This window comes from Peromyscus maniculatus, chromosome 22 (genome assembly GCF_049852395.1).
Source record: "Peromyscus maniculatus bairdii isolate BWxNUB_F1_BW_parent chromosome 22, HU_Pman_BW_mat_3.1, whole genome shotgun sequence".
In the NCBI taxonomy this organism is placed as follows: Eukaryota; Metazoa; Chordata; class Mammalia; order Rodentia; family Cricetidae; genus Peromyscus; species Peromyscus maniculatus.
In genome coordinates, this window is record NC_134873.1 from 18,279,598 (window position 1) to 18,291,247 (window position 11,650).

General features: G+C 42.7%; 2 protein-coding genes and 1 long non-coding RNA gene across 6 annotated transcripts in view; 1 reads left to right on the plus strand and 2 right to left on the minus strand.

The window, feature by feature from the left end:
* LOC143270188 (putative Polycomb group protein ASXL2) overlaps window positions 1–11,650 on the minus strand; it is a 287,604-nt gene that overhangs the window by 119,580 nt on the left and 156,374 nt on the right. The window lies entirely within an intron of this gene.
* The window catches only part of LOC143270196 (uncharacterized), a 38,317-nt gene that overhangs the window by 25,592 nt on the left and 1,075 nt on the right, over window positions 1–11,650 (plus strand). Inside the window, exons 2-5 of one of the 3 annotated variants that reach the window (XR_013047216.1) lie at window positions 987–1,116; window positions 3,196–3,281; window positions 7,799–10,302; window positions 11,418–11,589. This is a non-coding gene — a long non-coding RNA (uncharacterized LOC143270196). Of the gene's footprint in view, window positions 1–986; window positions 1,117–3,195; window positions 3,292–7,798; window positions 10,303–11,417; window positions 11,590–11,650 lie in introns of all 3 variants that reach the window. The other 2 variants (XR_013047218.1, XR_013047217.1) reach the window with 2 other exon arrangements.
* The window catches only part of LOC143270181 (uncharacterized), a 69,795-nt gene that overhangs the window by 9,844 nt on the left and 48,301 nt on the right, over window positions 1–11,650 (minus strand). The window contains exons 1-4 of one of the 2 annotated variants that reach the window (XM_076559123.1): window positions 9,937–10,156; window positions 1,574–1,622; window positions 926–977; window positions 116–211 (exon numbers count right to left, since the gene is read on the minus strand). In XM_076559123.1, coding sequence (XP_076415238.1) covers window positions 116–211; window positions 926–977; window positions 1,574–1,622; window positions 9,937–10,071 — 332 coding nt within the window. In that variant the 5' untranslated portion in view covers window positions 10,072–10,156. Of the gene's footprint in view, window positions 1–115; window positions 212–925; window positions 978–1,573; window positions 1,623–9,936; window positions 10,157–11,650 lie in introns of those variants that run through there. The other variant, XM_076559124.1, reaches the window with a different exon arrangement.

The following is an 11,650-nucleotide window of genomic DNA, read 5'->3' on the forward strand; positions in this document are numbered from 1 at the left end:
TCACAAAATAGTTCTCCACTGCTCCTCAAACTAACTTTTTCCTTTACCTCCTTCCTTTACTCTTTCTTCTCTCTCACCCCCCTCTGTCCCCTGCCTAGTAACTCTGTTTCCTGACCTTGCATTATCCAGATGTTGGAAGATCTGTCGCAGACTCCTGTCTATTGACCAGAATACATATTCCTGGGTCCAGTTGGTAGGAAGTCCTGAAATACTGGACACAGCAGAGGATGTCAGTGGGATTGAAGTGACATTACAGGAGGAATAGAAGGATAATTTAGGAAGGAGGCAGTTGCACTCATAGTAAATCAAGTCAGAGTGCCAGGTGTTTTACGTAGAGCATTCACAATGAAGATAGTGTCATGGGTAGGATTTCTATTCCTGTGGTGAACCCCAATGAATATAATGTTTGGGGGGACAGGGTTTGTTTCAGCTTACAACACCCAGGTCATACTCCATTGCTGAGGGAAGTCAGGGTAGGAACTCAGGGCAAGGTGGATCCAAGAGGCAGGAGCTGATGCAGAGGCCATGGAGCTGCTTACTGGCTTGCTTTCATGGTTTGCTCACCCTGCCTTCTTGTACCCCGAGACCACTAGCTCATGCGTGGTTACCCACAGTGAGCTGGACCTACCCACATCAATCATCAATTAAGAAAATCCAGCCAGGCATGGTGGCACATGTCTTTAATCCCAGCACTCGGGAGGCAGAGGCAGATGGATCTCTGAGTTCAAGGCCAGCCTGGTCTACAGAGCGAGTTCCAGGACAGCCAGGGGAAAATGTACCACAAGCTTGCCCACAGGGCAATCTGTGGGGGGGGGCAATTAAGGTTCCCTCTTCCAAAATATGATGGCAGCTTGTATCAAGTTGACAGGAAACTAGTCAGCATGGGTATCTGTCACAGGACAGTCTGTAGACAGACTCTGATTACCGTGTCAGATCAGCTGCACTGACGTTCATCTCTGTTTCTTCCAACTGTGAAACTGTAACAGGAGCAAAGAAACTGTTAGCATAGTGACTGCTGACGTCATCTAACAGAACCCCCTTCAATTAACAATTAGGGGAGCAAAGATGAAGTCACACCCATCGTGAACCTGAGGAGTGTACAGCACAGCTATTGAGGTTTGTTTTGCTTCTAAAGCATACTATCCTGTCTTCACCATGTCCTAGAAGTAACCCATGAGAAGCCCGGAATGGGAACACAGCACTGGGGGACACAGAGATCCTGATACATCTTCCCCTTCAAAGATGGCCATCCCACATCCACATCCGTGGTAGAGGAGCAAAGGCAATGGACCTCCTGCACCAAACTCTGGTTCATCTTTGTCCATTCTCCTCTCCCATACTTTGGGCTCTACATGAAGATGTAGGGACAGAGAAGCCCGAGGAAAGGAAACAATGGAGGATGGAGCTGTCTGCATGACTTTGGAAGGAAAGATGTCAGAGAGATGGGCGTACTCTCCAGGCACACCCTCTTTTTCAACTTTCTTCCCCTTCAAGTGGAAAGAGTCCTAAAGCAGGTCCACAGTTGATCAGTCATCAGCCTTGAGCTGACCCATAAGGATAGAACCCTTCTGACCTGTGAGTTTCCGGATCTGTTTTAGAGATGTGTTTTGTTGCTTAGGAGCCTAGAGAAACACACAAAGAGAAACCCAGTCAGGTTTACGTCCTGGTTTGGGGATTTTATTGACAACACATCTCATCTTACATAGGGGATAGCGATATGTTTTATCAGTTGTCATCTGCAACCATATCATTAGTTACCATCTCATTTATTTCTTTGTGAACAATGGATTAAATATCCTAAGGGACCAGCAAGATGGCTCTGTGGGCACAGGTGTTTGACACCAATTCTGATGACTTGAGTCCCATCTCTGGAGCCCTCATAGTAAAAGGAGAAAAGCATTTGCACAAGTTATGCTCACCTCCACGTGCATGCTATCTGTCCATGCATGCACCCACATGCAAATTAGTAAGTGTTTAAACAAACCTAAGTCCTAGATTATTGTGTGTAGACCTGAGACTCTAGAGGTAAATATGAGTCCTGTGCTCTAGAGACTTGCATTAGTAAGGAAAACAGCCAAGTAAACAGGTAAGATGCCATGTGGGAGCCAGCAAAATGGCTCAGTGGCTGAAGGCATCTGTTGCCAAGCGTTGGCAACCTATGTTCAATCCCTGTGGCCAGTATGGCAGATGAAAAGAACTGACTTGTTTAAAATAACCCTGGACTTGAATTATAACCTGTTTTTATGCTCAAGTGTATTATTTCTCCTGCAGTTGTACATAAAATGGCTTTACATTAAAAAAAGGGACAAATACTATAGAATTGTATTACATGAAATATATAGAATATACAAATTCATAGAAACAGAAAGATTAGACGATATCTCAAGATGGAGAAGAAAGGAATATAGAGCAATGATTTCCTAAGTACAGAACCTCTGTTTTGTGTGATGGAAAAGTCCCACAATGGACATTAGTATCAGGACATAATATCATGAATATAATAAATCAATACAATTAATATAATTAATGAATATCATAAATACAGTTATTGAATCAATACTGCGAATGTAATCAATGAATACCACAAATGTAATTAATATCGTGAGTGTAATTAATGAATACCATGAATATAGATAAATAAACAAATAAATAATAAGAAAGGTCTGCTAGTCACCAAAAGTAACCACAAAAAGAAGTGTAAGGGAGCAATTTACTGGACCAAAAATTAAGACATACCATAAAACAAGTTCATAAGAACAGGAGCAGGCAGGTGGGATTTAAAAACAAAAAAGTTCTGAAATAATCAGGAGTCAGAGGCAGAAGGATTTCTCTGTGTCAATAGTGAGTTCCAAGACAGCCAGGGCTATATAGAGAAACCTGTCTCAAAACAAACAAAAAACCCAAAGCCCAGCTCTGAAGTAAATTCACTTACATATGTCAGCTTAATTGAAGAGAGCTCCACATAGTGACAAGAAATGATTCCATAGCTGTGATAAGTGATGTCAACTTGCCAAAATCTAGAATCTTGTGGACCTGTGCCTCCGAGCATGCCCATGGGGAACCGTCTTGATAACCATACCTGGGGCGCCACTGTGGTGGCGCCATTCTCTTACTGGGATCCTAGACTGTGTCAGTGGGGAAAGAGAAGTGAGCTACAGTTTGGACTCATCACTCCTCTCTGCTTCTTTACTGCAGATGCAACGTTGACTCGCTAGCCTAAGCCCCTGCAGCTGTGACCTCCTCTACCACGATGGACCAATGGACCATAACCTTGGGTGATGGTGAGCTGAAGTGAGCCCCCCCCCCCTTAAGGCTCTTTTGTTAGGGCATTCTGTCACAGCGACAGAATAGAAACTAAGACAGTGGAAAACAGTGAGAAAAATAAAAGTGGATCATTTCTCAATACGGGATTCAGAGATGGGCTCTAAGTGGGTTGAGAATTCAAATGTTGAGGGGCTGGAGAGACGATTCAACCGCTAAGAGCACTGGCTACACTTACAGAGGACCCAGGTTCGGTTCCCAGCACCCACATGGTGGCTTATAACTTTAACTCCAGTGTCAGAGGATCTGATCTCTTATGACCCCTGGAAGTACCAGGCAACATGTGGTGCGCATGTACACTTACTTGCAGGCAAAATCCTCATATACATAAAATACAAAAAATCTCTATTTTTATAAGAGAATTCAAGTGTGGAAAATAATGTGAATTTTTGGTTTGTGCATGTACACGTAGGTACACAAGTGTGCAGGGGTGTGCCTGCTTATGTGGCATGTGCACGTGGAGGTCAGAGGTTAGCCTCAGGCATCATTCCTCAGGTGCCACCCACCTTGACTTTTGAGACACGGTCTCTCATTGGCCTGGAGCTTGTCAAGATCTGAACTATCTGGACAGGGATCCCCAAGAATACGCCTGTCTCTACCCCCACCCCAGTGCTGGTGTTACAAGTGTGTGCCACTGAGCACAGATCTCTTACACAATTCTAGGGATGGAAGTCAGGACCTCACGCTTGCAAAGCAAGTACTTTACTGACTGACGGATCTCCTCATCCCTAAAAACTGCTTCGAAGCAGTCTGTTCTTTGACTTAATAACTAGAAACTCGTGAGAACTGAGAAGCACTGATATGTAAGTTTTAGGACAGCAGAAGCCGAAGAACAGCTGAATTAAGTAGATTCAAAAATGCTGAAAACAGAAGAGGAAGATTCTTGATACTTGGCCCCGAATAAAAGAGTTACCATATCTGCATGAGCAGTAGGGAAAGAGCTGCCGTGTTCTTAGAAATACAGGGCACGAGAAAACAACAGCATAAATTCTTGAATGTGCTATAAGAAAACAAATGCCTATCTAGACTTGTACTTAGTGGAACTACTCAAAAATGTAAGATAGAGTGGAAAAATTTGTCAATAAACATAAACGCAGTACACCTACTGGGCTGGCCTGAACTTACAGAATGATGATGAATCTGAGTGTTTGGAATTTATCCAAAGAATGTATAGAGGTTAATGTGACAGAGACACATGCCCATCAGCATTTCCTTCAGCACTATAAATAATAACTGAGTTATGGAACCAAGCTATGTGTCCAACAATGGAGGAGTGGATGTTAAATGTGTGTGTCTACACAATGGACTTTTTCTGTCACCAAGAACAAGGTTACATAGTTTTCTCAGGAAAAGGGATGCAACTGGAACTCCTATAAAGCAGCTAAGCCAGCCTCAGAAAGACCAACATCAAATGATTGTTCTCCTTTGTGGGTCCTAATTTCATAGAGTATATAACCTCACAGATGTAAACATGCCATGAAAATAGAAATGACTGGAAGAGTTAAGGACACTGTGGGGAGACAGTGAAGGAGAGTGGGGAGGGAGGGGACTGTGTGCAGTGTAACAGTACCAGATACAGTAGATACACACAGTGAAATGATGTTTAAATAATGCAGGACCGTTTCAACATAGCACAGTGGTCAACACACTATTCCGTACTAATAACACAAAGTGGGGGTTGCCATGGTCATAGCAGTGGTGCAGAAAAACAAACATGTACTCATGTGGTTTGTTTGTTTTTTAAGACACTCAGTAAAGTAGAAATGCCTGGGAAATTCCCCGACATACATTGGGTCCAATGTTATCCCCCAACTTGATATGTTGAAATCCTAACCCCCAAGGTAATGTATTAGTAGATGGGGTGTTTGGGAGGTGGCTATGTCATGAGATGGAAAAACTACAAAACACTGTTGTAGAGAGTAAATAGTAAATAACACATCCTTTGTTCATGATCAGAAGGTTTGATGGTAAAATGGCATTACCAACACAATCTATAGATTCTTTGGAGATGCTGTGTTTGGGCTTGGGACAATGACATTAACTCTTACTCAAGTTTGTCTATGAATTTCAGAGGAGCTATGAGAGCCTATTTCTTAACCTTAGTATATCCTCCTTTGGAGAGTGTGTTTGTTTCTGTGTGTGTGTGTGTGTGTGTGTGTGTGTGTGTGTGTGTGTGTGTGTGATAAAGAACAATCTGGTCTTTGTTCCAGATTCTGGTACAGAACTCCAAAAACCCTTGCAATTCCATGAGTATTGAGGGCATCTCTTACATTAATGAGATGGATATTCAGATTTGCTTCTATTTTTCATTGAGGAAGATGGAACAATCACCATTCTAAAATCTAATTCAGACCTGACCAATCAATATATTTATGCATAGATGTATAAATCCCAAACAAAATATCAGCAAACTGAATCTAATGAATCTAATTAAAGTATTGGGACCAACATTACAAATGAGTTATACGTATCCTAGGAATTCACACCTGGTTTATTATCTTACATTCTCATGCAACTCAGTACATTGAATGAACAAGAAAAAATATATGACCATCTAAATAGAGGCAGGAAATATACTTAATATTTAGCACCCAGTATAAAGAGATTTAATTTAAAATTTTAGATTTTTTTAAATTAACACCAATCCTTGCTAAAACTTTTTTAACTTGGGAAAGAATATATGAAAAACCACAGAAAACATTATACATAACTGGTGAATTACTGAAAAATGTCCTTGACTTAATAAAGAGGCAGATGCCCACAACACATTGCTACTGAATATTGTACCTGAAGTCATAATCATAAATGAAGGCAAGGAGAACCAAGATATAAGGTTGGAAAAGAGGCAATAAAACTTGTTATTTACACATGGTATAATTTAGAGAATATTCCTACAGGAGAATAAAGTCAAAGTGATACACTTAGGGTTCTCTAAGCAGCTCAATATGGAAAGATCTGTTGTATTCTTGGGTTTCGGCATCATTTGTATAAAATGGTATTTACAAGGAGTGGTGGTAGTGCACATCTTTAATCCCAGCATTTGGGAGGCATAGGCAAGTGGTTCTCTGTGAGTTCAAGGCCAGCCTTGTCTGCAAAGTGAATTCCAGGGCAGCCAGGGCTACACAGGAAAACCCTATTTCGAAAACCAAAAACATAAAAAAGAAATTATAATATTATACCAGGTCTGTGGATGTAGTTCAGTGGTGGACTGCTTGCAGAGAGCACAAGACTCTGGATTTGATCCTTAGCAATAAAATAAATAGATAGATATAGATGATAGATAGATAGATAGATAGATAGATAGATAGATAGATAGATAGATAGATAGATAGATAGATAGATAGATAGATGATAGATAGAGATGATGATAATGATAGATAAAAGTAAAATGCCATGCCAAATCACACATTATGTGCCTCATGATGATTATCATTACCTATGAACTACGTCAACTCTTCCTACCAGAAAACAAATTCTGATAAATCTTAGAACCAACTTTCTCATGGTTCTAATTCATGTTGAGCTGCTGAAATAGAATACTTGTGATCAGCTCATTTATGAAGGAGAGAGGTTTAGTTGGCTTCATGGTTCTGGATGTCTAAGAGCCTAGTGCTAGCATGTCCTTAGCTTCACCTGAGGTCTTTGTGTAGCTTCAACTCACAGCAGACAGAGGCAGAGGAGCAAGTGGATGTGTGTGGAAGACAAAAGGGGTCCTGACTCCTGTGGCAGCGAACCCAGTCCTCAGAGAGTGAGGAGCCATGCCTGTGAGACCTTACTCAGTCTAGAAAGAATGGCATTAAACCCGCTTGAAGGTCGCACTTTCCAACCCTGCTCCCCTGGCAAATGCATTTCTACAGGAGTTCTGGATAAATCTCAACTCACTCACATGAAGTACCAGAGGCAGCAGTGTGTGAACTGACAACATGGAGGGGGCATTATAATTTTTCCTAATTTCAGAATATTTTAGACATGTGTACAATCAAATATAATCATACCCACCCCTCCCCACTCCAACTTCCCCCATACATACCCCACAACATATCCACCTCCCAACCTCATGCTTTTCTCTTTTATAACCCACTAAGTCCAATTACTGTTGCCTATATGTGTATGGCTGCACAGCATGGGTATTTGATCAACAAAATGTTGATTGTGAAATCTAGAGAAATGACCCTTTTATCCAATACATGGATGAAACTAATAAAAGAAAAGAGAGACTCTGTAGATTAGAATACAGAAACATATTGTTCAATCTCAACATTCAATATTGAGTTGGGCTAAATAATAATTTATGCCATTAAATAACTGCGTGACTATTGGAATTTAAATGCTGGTGTGTAGCAGGAATCTTAAAAGTTCTTATTGATAAAATCAAACCTGAGGCGAGTTATTGGGGTCCATGCTGGTAGATCAGAGAGACAGAATAAGCCACAGCTATCTCACCTCACCGGATCCTCAACTGGTCTTGTCTCCTCAGACTGGAGGCCTCTGAGTCCTCATCTGGAATGCGTCTCAGCTGAATTACTGCTCCAAAGCCTGAATGCTTATCCAGCCAAATGCTTAACCAGCCAAAAGCCTCTAGTTTCTGGTCCTCACGCCTTATATATCTTTTTGCTTTCTACCACCACTCCCTGGGATTAAAGGTTGGCTTTCTGGGATTAAAGGCGTGTCACCATGCTTGGCTGTTTCCAATGTGGCCTTGAACTCACAGAGATCCAGAGGGATTTCTATCTCTGGAATGCTAGGATTAAAGGCGAGTGCTATCACTGACTAACTAGTGGCTTGTCTGTTCTCTGACCCCAGGTAAGTTTATTAAGGTACACAATATTTTGGTGAACACAATACCACTACACTGGTGGGTATGTGAGGTATTAAGGAATTATTCCAATTTTATTGTTACATTTTTAGGTGTAATAATGATACTGTGATTAACCTGTTTTTCTTTTCTTCTTTTTTTTCTTTGTTGAGAGGGGCATTAGCTCAAAATATACATACTAAAACATTTACCATGAAATTATTTCTGATTTGCTTCAAAATGATTGAGTGACTGGTCTATGAAGATTCATCAGACCACCTTTAATTTTTTCTCTTATACTAAGGATTGAATGTAGTGCCTTGTTCAGACTCGGCTCGTTTACCAATTCTTTGTGCCTTTGATTTGCCTGAAATTATCCTTAATAAAAATCAAGGAAAGTCGGGTTGTGGTGGCGCATGCCTTTAATCCCAGGACTTGGGAGACAGAGGCAGGTGGGTCTCTGTGAGTTCAAGGCCAGCCTGGGCTACAGAGTGAGTTCCAGGAAAAGCACAAAACTACACAGAGAAACCCCATCTCAAAAAACAAGAAACAAGGAAAAAAATGGACCCGAGATGAAGCTCAGTGGTAGAGTGCTTTGCCTAGCATGAGCAATGACCTGAATTTGATCCTTACATACACACACCTAACACACACACACACACACACACACACACACACACACACACACACACACACTGCACAAATGACTTGAATAGGCAGTTTACAAGAGAGAATTTCCAAATGGCTAATAAACCTGAGACGTTGCTCAGAGTTTAGTTATGGGGGTTGCACACGAAATCACAATGCAATACCACACACTCACTGGAATCACTAAAATAAGAGGTGGATGTGCCAAGTCTGGGCAAGATGGCAGGATGTGGGGGAGCCAGTCACTCATGGTCTGCTCACATGATCGAAAACTCAGAAGAGGCATGACCTACTAACGTTAAACACGTGTACCATGAACTCAAACAATTCTCCTCCTCCTGGAAATAAAAATCCCACAGCAAAGTACCACTTGATTTTCTTTGTCTCGTCATATAATTATAAATCTTTCTTTATAAAACAAACTCACTCTCCTGTCTGCCTCCCATCCCGTGATGGACAATACCCACAGCACCCTTACCACATTCTTTTCCCCAAAGTTATGTCATCTGAATGTCTCACTTCAGCTCGAGCTCCTACACATCACTTTCTCAGTATCTAGTACCTTCTGCCTCAGTGTCTATTTGATAATAGATCCTAAAGCTACCGTTAATACTACGTCCTTCTTTTCTTCTTCTCCTCCTCCTCTTCCTTCTCCTCCTTCTCCTTCTCTTCCTCCTCCTCCTTCTTTCTTCTTTCTTCTTCCCTCTTCCTCCTCTTCTTGTTTTTTTTGAGACAGACTCTCCCTGTGTACTCCTGGCTGTCCTGGAGCACACTGTGTAGACCAGGCTGACCTCGAACTCAGAGAAACTCCTGCACCATGCCCATCCTAAGGCTTCTTGAAATGAATTAAGAGAAAGGCAAGGTGGGCAGTGGTGGCTCATGCCCTCAATCCCAGCACTTGGGAGGCAGAGGCAGACAGATCTCTGTGAGTTCAAAGCCAGCTTAGTATACAGAGTGAGTCAGGAGAGCCAGGGATACACAGAGGAACCTTGTCTCAGAAAACCAAAACAAGGAAGGAAAAATAAAAGAGGAAGCCATCTATCAATGCTGTCTCAACCCCCCTCTCCCCCACATCCAGTTCTTCCTACGGCCCAGAGGATGGGCATTTAGACAAACCTATAGGGTTTCAGGATGGAGAGAGTGAGTATCCAGAGAGAGTGGCTATCACGTACCTCTGTCTTGGCTGCCACCTTTGTCTGGCTCTGATACCTAGAAAACAACACCCATATTCCACAAACCAAGAAACCAAGTAGCATAAGGCTGAGATGTGTCGGCAGTGGGAAAGCGAGCCCCCATATTAGGGACATTTCTCAAGCCTATGCCCCCTCCACTACAGAGTTTCTGTCTCTAGACTGAGATTTCATGACATCACAATAGGCAGTGCCAGGTAAAGCAGTGCACACTCAGGTCCCAGCTGATGCCCTTCCCTGTGGCTGACCTTGCTCTGAGCTCTAATAGCCAAAGCTCAGGGGAGAATCCATCTATGAATCTTCTAGGGTCCAGCTAGACAAACTCGTCACTAAGGAAGGAGTGGCGAGGTAAAGTTTCAAAGGTCTTCCAAAATGACTTGTTCTGACTCACATTTTCTTTGGAGCCGGTCACTGTCATAAATTGGGATTGGGTCTATGGCCATAAATTTCAATCTGTAGGTTAGAACACAGAGTCAATTGGAATCTAAGAGAGTTGGGATAGTTGAAGTGGGAACTCTCAGGGACTTTGAGGCACCTGGTTTTCAAAGTTCACAGGTCTCCATATTTCCTAGTTGCTGTTGACCTGACACACATCACACTAAGCAGTGGCCTTAGAGGATCTACAATCTCACTGCCAAGTTTAGAGTAGTCGTGTATCACCACACCATCTTATCAAGTCAACACAGTGCAAACAATATTGATATGATCAATTCATGTGATCAAAATTATTCTTTTCATATAGGAACACTAAAGAACCACTGACTGGTAGGCACCATTTCAGAAGACCAAGTCTTTTCCCCCCACAGTATATTCTGTCTGTAGGGGCAGTACAATTAATATTCTTGGGAAGCCCACTAAAAAAGAAATAGTTAAATAAATACGGTGTGCGTGCTTCGTGAAGCACTATGCAATTTCTACAAGGGTTTTAATTATAAAGAGCTCTGGCTTGTACATTGAGCACATGCTATGTGGAAGGTGCGAAAGTCAAGATCCTGGTTAGTGCCACTGTGGTGAAAGTGAGCACCGGACTTTAGGATGCAGGGGGAGTGCCTGGGTTGGTCAAGGCTGGAGAGGGTTTGAGTGGCAACTAAAAGAGAGCGTGGGGCCGGGGCGGTGGTGGCTCATGCCTTTAATCCCAGCACTCGGGAGGCAGAGGCAGGCGGGTCTCTGTGAGTTCGAGGCCAGCCTGGGCTACAGAGTGAGTTCCAGGAAAGGCGCAAAGGTACACAGAGAAACCCTGTCTCAAAAAACCAAAAGAGGAAAGGCGCAAAGCTACACAGAGAAACCCTGTCTCGAAAAAAACAAAACAAAACAAAACAAAACAAAAAAAAAAACAAAAGAGAGAGAGAGAGAGGGAGAGGGGGAGGGAGAGGGAGAGGGAGAGAGAGAGAGAGAGAGAGAGAGAGGAAAAACCTTGAATCTCTGTCCTCTGTTTTCTGATCTCTCCTTTGATTTGTCTCCAGGTGCCAGAGTCCTCAGCGGACCCCACCCGCCACCGCTCATGCCTCCACGGCCTCCGCTCCTCTGCACCCCGCAGCAGTGGTAGACCATGACTGACAGCCTTCAGTCAGGCTGCCCATCATACAGACTCCTAGGACAGGGCAGCCAACCCTGACTCATCGCATCTGATGCTTGGTGCGTGTGCGTGGTATGTATGCATGTGTGTGTGTGTGTGTGTGTGTGTGTGCGCGCGCGT